At 38.9% G+C, this 13,234-nt stretch overlaps 1 protein-coding gene across 6 annotated transcripts in view; it reads right to left on the bottom strand.

Moving 5' to 3' along the window:
* Positions 1–13,234, bottom strand: part of FAM189A1 (family with sequence similarity 189 member A1) — a 115,026-nt gene that overhangs the window by 16,155 nt on the left and 85,637 nt on the right. For 3 of the 6 annotated variants that reach the window (XM_027740842.2, XM_039383763.1, XM_039383764.1), the window contains 3 exons: positions 9,855–9,872; positions 7,077–7,237; positions 6,301–6,436 (listed from right to left, as the gene is read on the bottom strand). In XM_027740842.2, the coding sequence (XP_027596643.1) occupies positions 6,301–6,436; positions 7,077–7,237; positions 9,855–9,872 (315 nt within the window). The remainder of the gene's footprint in view (positions 1–6,300; positions 6,437–7,076; positions 7,238–9,854; positions 9,873–13,234) is intronic. The other 3 variants (XM_027740841.2, XM_039383762.1, XM_027740843.2) reach the window with 2 other exon arrangements.

Here is a 13,234-nt window from a genome sequence, read left to right as displayed (position 1 = left end):
TATTACAAGTAAATTCTGTTTCTACAGTCTGCATTTTTCCATATTATGTTTGGGTTATTTTCACATCGTATCACCCTAAAATAGGACAGAGGAAAACAGAAACCACAAAACCAAGCGCAAGAGCAGTATTTCTCTTTGGTTATATGCAGGGATGTTAACTCCTGGTGTTTTTTAAGCCCTATAACATCGTTGCCACCCAAGGGGTTGGTGCAGAGTGCTCTCCAGAATGCTGATAATATTATAACTCACCTTTTTTCTGAAGGGATGGACATAAGTGGGTAACTGCCCTTCGCTTTTGAGAATCATGTGAACAAAATACAGAATAAGTTCTCCTGGAAATACTGCACCCATAAACACCTGAAATTTAGGAAATTTTATTTCTATTGATTTGAATAGATTTTGGATTGGACCTTGTGTAGTGGTTTGGACCTTGTTTTCCCCCAGAGGCTAAGAAAAATGGTAAAACCCCAAGGGGTGGAAACCCCTGGAAGTTTTGAAGTTTTGTCCAATGGGCGCTCCTGCAAAATGTAAACATACCACAAGCAAACGGAAGAGAAGAGTTGTAGTTTGTTTGTTGTAGGAGAGGTGGCCATGTTGTGAGCCACGAGGAAGGGGCTCGGAGCCCCTTGGAGGGCTCTGGCCCCCTCCCAGCCCTGACTGGGGGGACTGCAGAGACTTGGAACAGTGTTAGACTGAGCTAAGTGTCTGTAGTTAAGCTGGGAGATGTTTTCTCCACCGTGGGCAGCAGAGACAAAGCAGAAGCTGAGATGCAGCGTCCAGAGACTCTGGCTAGAAGTCAACTGATAAGACCTGAACCGGAGAAGTAGCCGAAACAGCATGCAGCACCGTAGAGAGGACTCTTGGAAGGAGAGCCAAGAAAAAAGAGTCAGCAGCAGAGCTACAGAGTTTTGGGGGTAAGAACTGAACCAGACCCCCCAAACTCCTTGGAAAACCCCTCACTTCCTGAAGGGAGGGGTGAAGTGCGACATGCACTGCAGAGAAGAGCTAAGAAGCTCAGTCGTCCTGAGAGTTCAGCCAGGATGGAATGCGGAGAGGGTGACCTTGGGGGCCCTCCCTTGCTGCAAGCTACAAAGAAGCTCGCAGCCTGAGGCAGGGCACAGAGGCCCTGCAAGGAGCTTGAATCTCCTGGAGATACCAGACCGTCACGAAGACCCCCTGCGTCTCGTGATATGACGTGGTGAAACGACCTTGTCTGGGGCGACGTAGTCCATGGAAGACCCCTCGCTTGGTGGCGACAGGCCGAGAGAGCTTGGATACCTCCCTCATGAGTGCTGGCAGAAATCCAGCTATCAGCTGCTGCATGCTGAAGAAGACAGATTGTTGCTGTAGAAGATACTCCTGCTTAGAGACTGAAAGGGATCTGTCCTTCTTCCCTCCTGGACTTTTATTTGGAGGGGAGAGGAGATCTGATCCATTGTAAATACTTATGTCATGGTACAGGTAGTTGTGATCGTGTGTATAATGTGTTATAATAATATTTATTTGTACAGTCATTGTAATATATTCCCTTTCCCCCATTCTGAGTCTGGTGTGTTTTGTCTGGAAAGAATCATCTCTCACTGGGTTGAGATGTGGGAGGGGGAATGGAGCTAGGGAATTAGATTTTGGGGCTATCTCAAACCATGACACCTTGTCACCAATCTCAACAGATTTTTGGCAGTTCTTTGGGAATGTGATTATAAAAAAATTATTCCAATAAATAGCTGGTAACAATAAAAAAGGTCGAAAGGAATGAGATTGATACCATCTTTAGCAGAAAGCATCCTATCTCCTTCTGTCTGTAGGGCCACAATCAACTAGTAAAACTATTTATGGTTGGTGACAGTCTAGAAATAAGCATCAGTCCCTTCTGTGTGCACCTTTGTGTCAAGCACTTAATTTGTATCTGGTCTTCTAAAAATTGGCTGTGACACGATTAGTCTGAAGCTATTATGGAAAGAGCTTCCATTTCACATGCCAGTGTAGATTACAGCACACATATATACACATAACTAACTGTGCTCAATATTTTATTTTTTCCTATCTATCTATCTATGTATCTATCTATCTACCTACCTACCTATCTATAGCTTACTATGAGCAAGTGATTAGGGAAATTTTTGTGATACAAGTTCAGTTTTTAAAAGTGATTTTAAGTGTTAGTAAATACAACTCTAAATAAAGAACCAGTGCCAGAAATACTTAAACTCAGCAATAGATGGATAGAGGACTGGGAAGAAAACGTGTAACCACTCATATTTTTAAACAATTCCCTTGGAAATTTCTTAAAGATCTTTTTTGTAGCAGAGTATCGCATCAGTGGTAAAAAGTAAAATGTGGTGTCCCTTCAAGCTGCAGATCGTTCCTGGGAACTAACTGGAAAAGTAAGAAGTGTTCTCAAATTCTCTTTGTTGTTGGAGAAAATTCAGACTAACTACATTTTGGAAGAAACAGTATAATGTTTTAAGGGCGTTTGTTTATTTTTAAAAATCTAGGGGTTCTAGGTACTTTCATAAATTCTTAACCAAGGTGCTTTCATAAACCTGATTGCTGACTGAAAAATATCTACTGAATATTGTGCTGAAACATTTATTGACACTAGATTCTCTCAGGGTAACTGCTGAATGTATTTTATATGCATTTGGTTGATTGAACTTCTTGCCTGAGGGGGAAGGAGAACCACAGTTTTAATTGTAGGAGGTAACACTGACAATTTTTAAGCCAGGTCTGAGTTGTGGTTCACATAGAAATGGCACATGGTTTCATACAGGTTCCTACACAGCCAGGGGTAATAAAACCTTATTGACTGCACATCCTAAGACATGAAGGTGGTAAAGACAGTCACTGAGCTTTCAACAGGAAAATGCAAGAAAACTGGTGCTTTTAACAAGCCTGCAGAGCCGACTGGTGAGCAAACCTTATAAAAACAGTCACTGAACTCTGATCTGTTTGTTCTCATCCTTTTTATATCCTAGTTGATACTTTGCATGGAAAACTGTGTGTGAAAACCACTTTTTTTCATAGTCATGGAATGGGAATTCTTAATCAGTACAGATGACAACAGCAGTTTTTACATTGATGCAGTCACATAAATTAGCACTGACATTTGTTGCTCATGAAATTAATGAACTACTGAGTCTAATTTGATATAATTTAATAAAATTCTAAGGACCTCAATCCATTTAAAAACAAATAAAACCTATTTGTAAAAGGTTTACAGTTATGACATTATTACATAATGGTTCCCAGAAGCACTTTTATAGGTAAATCTGCCATGATTTCCATGGCAAAGTCTGCCTTTGAGGGATTTATAAATCTCATTATTTCAGTTCATACTGTGCTGTGCTTGGTGCATGTTCTAGGAGAGCACTTCCATTATGTAAGAATTCAGATCTCCATTTTGTTCCCCTTGTAGACCTAAAACTGTTTTAGACTTTGGTTCCATTCTCCATCTACAGCTTAACTGGGACACTAACTGCAAAACTACATTAGAGCTTCTGCTGTCAAGAAAAGTCCATGGCTCCAGCATCACTGTGTGGGCTCTGGTTATCACTGCCAGGGAACCTCACTGCTGAGCAGCACCTGGGATCAGTTTGCTCCTACAAGCTCTCTGAACCAGCAACTACCACACATACATAAACTCCCTGCTGGTAAGAAACTGTACAATTGTATGTATGGGCAGTCTTCACGAACGAAGATTTGGGAAAGGTCTTTACCCTTCCAGCCTGCGCAGTGGATGTTTTAGGTGAGACACAGTGTGCGCTGAACTGAGCCCACCCTTTAATCCTGAGGTTCATCTGCCAGGGCTGAGCAAGCTTGGACAGTGGCAGTGAGATCCTCAGGACGTAGGTTTGTTTAGAGTGACCTTCTCTTAGATGGATGGTCTTACAGGGCTGACGAGCTCCATCTGCCCGGGGAAGTCCCCTGACCGGGAATCGAACCCGGGCCGCGGCAGTGAGAGCGCTGCATCCTGACCACTAGACCACCAGGGGGCCCCAAAACTGGACAATTATCACCATTCCAAAGGAAAAGTCACCACTCATTTTCATTGGCGAGGAGAAGAAACACTTCTGGAACTCAGGTGACCAGAGATGAACAGACAAGATGCTGAGACTGACCCCAGATGTAAAAAAAAAAACAAACACACCAAAAACACAAAACAAAACCAAACAAACAAACACCTAACAGTGAATACATCTACTTATTAAGGCTCAAACTCTTCTTGCAAGGGCATGACAGTGCATCTTCAAATTACTGATGTTAAATTATATTTCTGTTATATGCTGGTGTTATTGTGCTGCTAGATGTTGATGCTCATGCAAAGAGTAGTCTCAATTACAAGAGTGCTTAAAATTATTTTGTGCTTAACTATTAATAGACACTTTCCTAATTCTTACTTAGTACCACATATGAATTCTCATCACAGATATGATCCTTCTCTTTCCCTCCAGACCATGCATGATTCATATCACTTTTGCCAGGTTTTTTTATCACCAAAAAATATCAATTTCTCCGAGACTTGCAGGTTTATCTAAGTTACTGCAGAAGAAAAAGGATGGAACTTGGATAAAAATATTTTAGAAAGGAGATGGCCTTGAAAACTCTGATTTTGTTGTTCAAAAAACAACACTCACAGTGATCACACTCGGTTTATGCTGATTCATTTAATTATAGCCAAATAAATGAAAATCAGTGCAATGTTTATCGTGGCAGGTAGAGGGTACAATACAAAGTTAGGCATGTCTTGGAGGTATTTAATTGCGTTTTTGTTGTGGGCTTTGCATCTCAGTCTTCTTTTTTCTCAGACATTTGTACTAATTATTTTAATAATCTTCTTGTTTATAATAGTAAAAATTCATGTAATTTTTTTCGGTTTGAGTTTCAATTGTGTTTCCCCCAGTGTGAAATAAATCACCAGCAAACTTTTCAGTGTTATACTTTGGGGAAAGAAAAGGTAGTCCCCTCTGAAATGTGGGTACAATTTGGCAACCTGAACATAAGTATTTCCACAGTGCACTACTAACCACTCATAAGCGCTATCTAGAGTGTTTGACTCCTGGAGCCTGCAAGAAATTACAGCTTCTAAAAGCAATTTTAAGTATTTTCCCCTTTGTGATGGCTGATTCAATTACCACAAATCACTTCAAGCAAAACTTAGCTTTGGTTGTATATGCAGATACATTATAATTCCAGTTTTAGCTGAGTCCATACTGTACAGTACAAAATAAGGTAAAAAGTGTAATATCAATATTTGTCTGAAGTATACGGGATCCTTTCTTGAAGTTCAGGATAAAGGTGTTCTGCACTCTCAGGAGTAGCATTTCTGCCACAACTGTTTATTAGAAGCTGTAAAGTCAAAAGGGTAATCAATAAATAGGGAACTACTCGCTGCTGTTTCATAGGAAGAATAAGTCCCTATCTCTTTATCATTCAAATCTTTGCAACTTTGCAACTACTAAAGCATAAATTTGGCACTGGGTTCAAGGCATCCTGTCAACACTAGAGCACAGCATTTTGACAATCTATACCATTCTAGGATTTTTCCAGGACATGACCTGAAATCTGACAAAAGCAGGGAACTGAAAATATTAACTGTGTTAATCTGAGGCTATTTACAGAGATTTTTATTTTAGGAATTTTCAAGACCACGTTCTAGCTACACACAGAGTATAAAATGGCAATTCATAATTATCTTGGCTTGGATCACATGCAAGGCAAATCCAAGTGTTCATGAGCACTGTGCTATATATACACATACCCAAAACCCACAAGTTATTAGCACTGCATGTCACAAGACACACAGTTACCTTTTTTCTTACTAAACCTACACTGTTGTGTTGAGCTGCCACGAAATGCAGTATATTACAGTGAGGCAAATCCAATATTAGCAGTAGCTGGAATAAAAAATATTTTACAACTTTAAGGGTTTTTAAGAAAATAAACCTGCTTGCTCCCTAATCAATACTACTCATTACCTATAGGAATTGAGAAGTGTAATGTTATTTTAAAACACTATTATCCTCAAATAAGGAAAAACACCATGCTTCTGTGATTCCAATCCATTCTTCTAGGTTTTTGTTACTGACAGTCCAGTATCATTCAACTTTTTTAATGGATGAAATCATGCACAAGAACACAAGGAAAATACACATTAAGTGTTAGTTAAACCTTTTTAAAGAAAATGGTCTGAAAAATGTTTTTAAAGAATATAAGTATTTTCTAATGGTTGTTCCTCAAAATTTATCTAGAATTGTTTTGCATCATGGAAATCTGAAGACTATTTCTTTTGGCTTTCCTTACCTGACTGGCCGGCATCTCTCCCATCACTGCCTCATAAGGAGGGGGCAGTTCACTTGGATACAGCATTCCCGGGCTATTAATGGTTACTTCGTACAAAGCACCGAACGGGGAATGAGGAAAGTCCAAATGGAGACCTCTGTATAAAAACACAAACAAGCAAACTTAATAATTAAGAAATGGCATTGGATTTGTTTGGTAAACTATTACCTACACCACAGTGATGTAAAGCCTTCTCTGAATTCAAAGCCAATACACTACAGAGAATTAAATTGAAGAAATTTATTAGACAACCAAAATGAAGTCCTAGTTCACGGGGTAGCTTTAAAAACTCTATTTCATTTAGGATGCCAGCCATCTCCACCAGCCTGTTGTGCCATCATTAATGTCCTTCACTATTCCACATTAATACATTTAACTACAATGACTTCCTTAAAGAATTAAATCTCATATTCAACTTCAAGTGTATAATGTTAATTGTGAAAGGGTCACCTATAAGATTGATCTCTGTTTTAAGTTCAGATATGGTTATTCTTGTCTTAGCTAAATTCAATCATTTCTCTTTTACAGCAAAGCTTTAACACAAATATTTCCAGATGTAGCCTGACAAGTTTGCAAAAAAACCATATGTAATCTCTCTGGGAAAAAGCACTCAATGTAAGTGAAGGACATGATTTGCCTTTATATTCTTTGAAAGATCTTCTTAGTCTGCAGAACCACTGGTCTGCTTCTTAGTCTCAGAACTACACCCTGACTGTAAGAAAGAGAAGAAGAATCACCTCTGTGCCTCTACCACTGGTGTGCAGGTGTATTCTGGGGGGTAGTAGGGTGGAGGTGGGATTGGTGGTATGAACTCATCAAAATCCAAGGTTTGATGCAGGACAGTCCCGTGTGGAGTCATGCAGTCAGGATTGGCAGAATGCGGCCTCTGTGGCAGAAACTGAAAATGAAAAGGTCAAGTTCCTTCAGATGGCAGAAACATCATCACTAATAATAAAAATGTCCATAAAATTTCAGTATTACCATCCCTGACCAATATCCAATTTCATTAATAACCACACTGAAATCAGAGGCACTTCTGGAACCATAAGAATACTCGGGATCAGTTGAGAAGGGTAAGTCAGATTGCCAAAATACAACACAAGGTTTGACTAAAGACAGAGAGGCCTTGGGCCTCCAAGTGAGTCACTCTTAGGATGCAGAACACAGACATTTGAAATTAAATAGTTTTTCAAGAAATAATTCTACATTGTATACAATTTTATGATAGTACCACATAATCAGCTGTATTTTCATAACTGATGAACAATAGAAAAAACTACTAAATTAACAACATGGATGGTTTTTTTCCCCATCTGAAGTGCCCTGCGCTTACAGGGGAAAAAAACCCAAATGCCACCCTCCAAAACAAACCCAAATAAAACTAACTAGAAATAGGCTACCACATATTCATTGAATTTTGAATAAAACAACTAAAAATAGTCCACCTAATTTTCCCTTCCAACAAAAGGGTGATTTATAACTATTCTTTATTATTCTTGTAAAAAAATATATACTTAATAGTTGTCTGTGTTTGGTGATACACTGCACACTTAAATGTGGTATAAAGGTTTTAAATCCTGGTATGAAAGTAAGAAAAACATTTATTCCATATAAACATCTCAAAAACAAAAAGAAAACAACTACACTGAACAATAAAAATTAATAATACTGAGAATTACTGTCAACATTTGTGACAGCAACCTCATCAGCTTCTAGCAGAGCAGGGATTTAAGGAAGCCATTCCAATACCTTTGATCTCAGAAACACTGTAAACAAGTGTCCTAGGAAAGGCTTAAGCTAATTCAAGATCAAATATGGACCATGCTGCAGATCACATGGAATACAGCCACCTTGACCTGGCTCTTTATGGTCCCCACGGATAAAAGGGGATCAAAAGACAATCCAAAACCGTAAAAGAATTCTTTTTTCTCTAGGCAAGCTTCTGCTGTCATATCACTTTTCTTGGATCAGTAGCTGACTTGATCTTTATCTCCTGCCTTTTTAAACAAGTCAGCTAAGAAACTTTGCTGAAGGCACATTCCTTTTTTATACTGGAACAAGACAACATGTCTTTGTAGGTTCACTCATTACATTATTATTTGTTTAAACCTGTGATAAAAATTTAGGAAGCAGTGAAACAAAAGGGAAAATGCTTATAACTTAGGAGATCCAGCAAATAGAAGGTAAATTACCTTCAATTTTAATATCACTGTTTTTTTAAAATTTAACTTTGTGTAGTTCTGCTGAATTTACATTACGAAAGAAATAATACTGGTCTTTGATGTTTAAAAGGTTGAGTTACATCTTAATTCTATTAAACTCCATGTATGTTGTTTCAAAGGTCAAAGCTGTAGTAACACAACACAACAGAGAGTCAGGAGGACCAACTTCAACCATTTGTGAAAATGAACTATTAGCTGCTTACTAATCAGCTCTCCAGAGACATTTTCACATGTAACTATTAATAGAGAACCTCTTCTGCAGAGTATATTATATCATTACATCTTACAGCAAACCAAGGACTCTCAGCCATTGTGTTCTACTGATGGCACAGTATAGAAAAAAAGACACGAGACATCTACTTGATTTACTCTTTGTTACATGAAATGTCTGATGCTCTTTCATCTTTCATATGAGGTGGGATGCCGTTATCCCAGGTACAATCAGACATTTCTCTATTTGTCTTACAGAAAAAAACATTCTTGCAGTCATTTGGTCTAAACTCACCTAATCTTTAAACAGCCATTTCCCAAACTGTAATATTACATTAACATTAACCATTAAACTCCAAACTTCTGCCCTAAGTTCTGCAATCATCATTCTGCCACTGTCCCAAATACATGGAAGAATCTTTTAGGAAAAAAAGGAAGTAAGACAAACTTCAATTTAATTACTGAAAACCTGCATAAAAATTTATCATAATGAAGACAAATATCTGTATACTCTAGGTCACCTTTTGTACCCTACTTGATTCCATCAGACTCAGGACTGCACTCATTTTCCTAGAAGAGTTGGTAATCTGGGGTCATTTTTGCTGTCTGGAAACCAAACAATTTTCTTTCCTGACTCTCTCCCAGACTGTTTCCATATACTGCCATGGAACCCAAGCTTTGGTTGGCACCAGAGAACATGGAGCTCCATCCCTTCAATTCTGGAGTTCCCTGGAGCTGGTTTCATTCAGTCACGTATTGGGAGTGATGCTCTTAACACAGGTCAGAACACGGCAATTAAACACACGGCACTTTGACAGCAAGGGAACCATCAGCACACATTTTGGGGAATGTGACAGAAGGGAGAGGTTTTACACAGGGCAGAAGGGGCTGTGGTTCAAGAAGGAAAAGCCCTAATGTTTAGGTGCAGTTCAGTTGAACAGCAGGACCATTTGCATCCCTTTCAAGAACCGCCACTGGGAATACAAACCATGGCAGTGAACTGTGACCAACACTGACAGTGAGAAGCAGAATGGACATGAAAAGGCACATGTTTGGGGGGGGGGGGTATAAACAACAGTTTACCTGTGTGATATCATCCTGCTGGAAGGCACAGAAATTAAAGTGAAAAAGGCTGTAAGAGGGAAACTAGCAGGAAATGAAACAATAGCAAATATAAGGGATTACCACAAAGAACAGACACCCTTGAGAAAACAATTGGAAAGCTACTAAGTGGGAGTTAAATCATATCTTATTCCATACTACCCTACCTACTAATCTCTACGAGCCTGCAAAAGCTTATTCTTTCTGCAATAAAATGTATTTCAAAAATCTGTAAGGGTTAGTCTTAAATAGTGAAGGTTGTCAGGGGCTCAGCACAGAGTTAATGCAAATTCCACAGGTCAGAAAAAGACACAGGAAGAAAAAGACACAGGAAGAAAATGCAAAGGGCTGAGAAAGCTAGACTAGGTGAAGAAACACTGACAAATACTTTCACAAGGAAACACACATCACTGGTATTATAAGACATCTGTAACTAAATAATCAGTCTCAAGATGCTGATGGCAAGTAGGACAGATAATAATAAGAATTGCCAGACAGAAAATGGGGTTGGTCTGTTCAGTCACCAGTACAAACAAGATCAAGTTGCACTCAATGTCATTTCAAAAACTGCAGCTCACACTATGACACAACTCACACACTATGAAACGATTCTCACAAGCAGGTCTCCTAGATAGGCTTTTGGGATTAAATTAATAGCCACTGCAGAAGCAACAGACAGAAAATGGTTGCAGACAAGGATAAACAGCAAACAGCAAACACCATCACTGGTAAACACTAAATACCCAACAGTGTTAAAAAGCTTTGCAAAACTTTGTAGTTATCAATTAATATTACAAACATATTTACTAGGCATAAACAGAAAGCCCCCAGGTCTGGAAATGTGAGACTCCATTTCTGTTGACCTCCTGGAGCTGTTGGATGCTGAGAGCTTTCAGAAATCTCACAGGCAATGAAATACAGATCTAGAATTCATGTTCTTCTTTTAGGAAATCACTAATTTTGTGTCTGAAGCTTGGCATTCAAACTATTACACTCATGCAGGTGTCCTCTCATCCTTGGTCAAAAGAAGGCCTTACTTTAGTCTGTGAAACACGTCTGATACCCAAGAGGCCGTTACACAGATCGGAGCACATGCTAAATGATGTGTAATGTAGTGCACACATTGCACACGGAATTCTCTGTGTTTTAATTGGGCACCTCTAACTTGGAAGGAGTGGAACAGCCTTATTTAAACAGCTCTGATAATCAGGACCACTTATTTGGTAATTTGGTTTGCAGTTATGAGGGAAGGATAAAACATCTGGTTGCAGCAGAGAAAACAAGAAAGTTGTAAAACACTGTGGTTTTGTACCCAATTCTTATTCAAAACAGAAGTTAGTCCTCAGCAGCAAGTTGTTAGCAAGCAGAGAATCAGAAACACAAATGTTAGAAGTATCCCACTTCCAGAAGAGGCAAAAGTTTTTTGAAAAGGTAGGTTTGCTCCCAGGTCCGTGTACTATAGCACTGAGAACTGGACACAGAGAACGCCGCGGGCTGGACACCAGTGACCCCTCTGCCCCTTCCAGCCTGCAGCAAGGCACTGCAGCTGCCCCTTCCCGGCAAGGAAGGCCGTGCTGGGCACAATTACACAGCTCTGTGCCCAGCATTTAACTCTTCAAGGTGAAATGAACACCATTAGATAGAGATGAATAAGATTGGAAAACTCATTCTCTTTTTGCCAGACTGAATATCGAGCTCTTCACTGACAGGTCATCTAAAAGTCAGTCACTGAAGTGACCAGAATGATTGGAGCTTATTATTTATGTTCTGAATATTTTGAGTACATTGAAGTAAGAGCTGATGGAGGAGCCCCAGGTAAGGAGCTGAAGAAACAGCAGGTAAGACCTGTAAATACAATTCTCTAATGAAACAGTTACTCATGTGGTACCATGTGTACATCCTTCTGCCCAAGGTCTGTGAGATTAGGAACTCTTCATCAGTATTCCCAGACATGGGACACCCCCCCGAACATCAGCAGACATTCTCTAGTCTATGTATCCTGCAGCTGATCAGCACTACTGGCCCATGGAAATGACACTGCTGGGATTCACTGCTCAGCAATTATGACTTATCTAAACCAGCAAGTGACACACGTCAGTACACAACTAGTGCTCTGAGGGAATCTTCTTATCTGGAGTCTTTCCCATATCTGCATATAATTACCTCTGCCTTCTACATCACATTTAATAAATGTACTGTATAACTTCAAAATGTATCCTTTGGAGACCCTAAATTCATTATTTTCATTTCAGTCTCTATATATCATTTATAAAAATTTGCTAATTCTTGAGAATAGGAAATAAAAATTTCTAATTGCATATAATTAAATACTGGCACGTTATCTTGAGTAGAAGCTCTTTGCAATACACTCGGGTCTATAATTCTGTCTTCAGTTAACTGACCTCCTCCTGGACAGGTTGCTGTTTTCCTTTTCTGAAACACTGGAATCAGTATCTCCTAAAGGGAAACGTAGCTTCTAACTGTCTGCAAGAATAGAAGGACCATTGTTGACTCTTCTAATTTGTCCCTGATCTTAAAGGGAAATTGCAACACTGCAGGTATTTTGATAAGGCAAACAGATTCAAATTTTTGTGCTCCATTGTTTCCAGTTGCTATTCCTACAACCATCACAAACCACTAGCTCTGTAGTCTCAGGGGGATTGGTCTGTGACAACGTAATCGTTCTCAAAGTAGTGACCATATTTTAAATAGTCTTAAATATTAAATATACTTATTCTACCAAAAAATGTTTAATAAAAAATGGCACATTTGTTAAAGATGTCAAAAGCTTTCCTGAACCAAAGGTTTACCATTTTATTTGTCGTGGATGTGAAGGGAATATTTACCCAACCATATTTACATTTAGGATCTTTCTATGGATGTACATAATTCGCAATGCACATTTCTAAAGGCACTGTCCTCTGGGCTTTACAGTACCTGTAAGTGAACTTTGTGCCAAAACCCCCTAATATTTAGGTTTTGATGTAATTAGATTAAATAATAATATGTAATAATGTACAATCAATTCTCACTTAATGTGAAGCTTCACCCTGAAGGGTTTATTACTATTTCACCAGCATGTGGGGGTTAAACAATACCAGCAAGATGTTATCCTCATGCAGAGGTGCTTTATGTGAGGTGTTTGAGTAGAAATATTAACTAGAGCCTATTAAGTTAATCATATGCTGAATTATCATTATGACTGATGAAAACAGTAATTAAATGTTACAGTTTGCATGTGTCATCATTACCTTATTTCCTTTACAAAATAACAGATGGTTTTAGGTATCAAATAACATGAACAGCTACTAACAGTGATGGTGATAAAATCAGAACACACTCAATTATGTCAGTGCCAGTAC

This window comes from Pipra filicauda, unplaced genomic scaffold, assembly GCF_003945595.2.
Source record: "Pipra filicauda isolate LSUMZ 115617 unplaced genomic scaffold, ASM394559v2 scaffold324_size1259732_pilon, whole genome shotgun sequence".
NCBI classification, from domain to species: domain Eukaryota; kingdom Metazoa; phylum Chordata; class Aves; order Passeriformes; family Pipridae; genus Pipra; species Pipra filicauda.
This window is presented reverse-complemented; position numbering and strand designations above follow the sequence as displayed.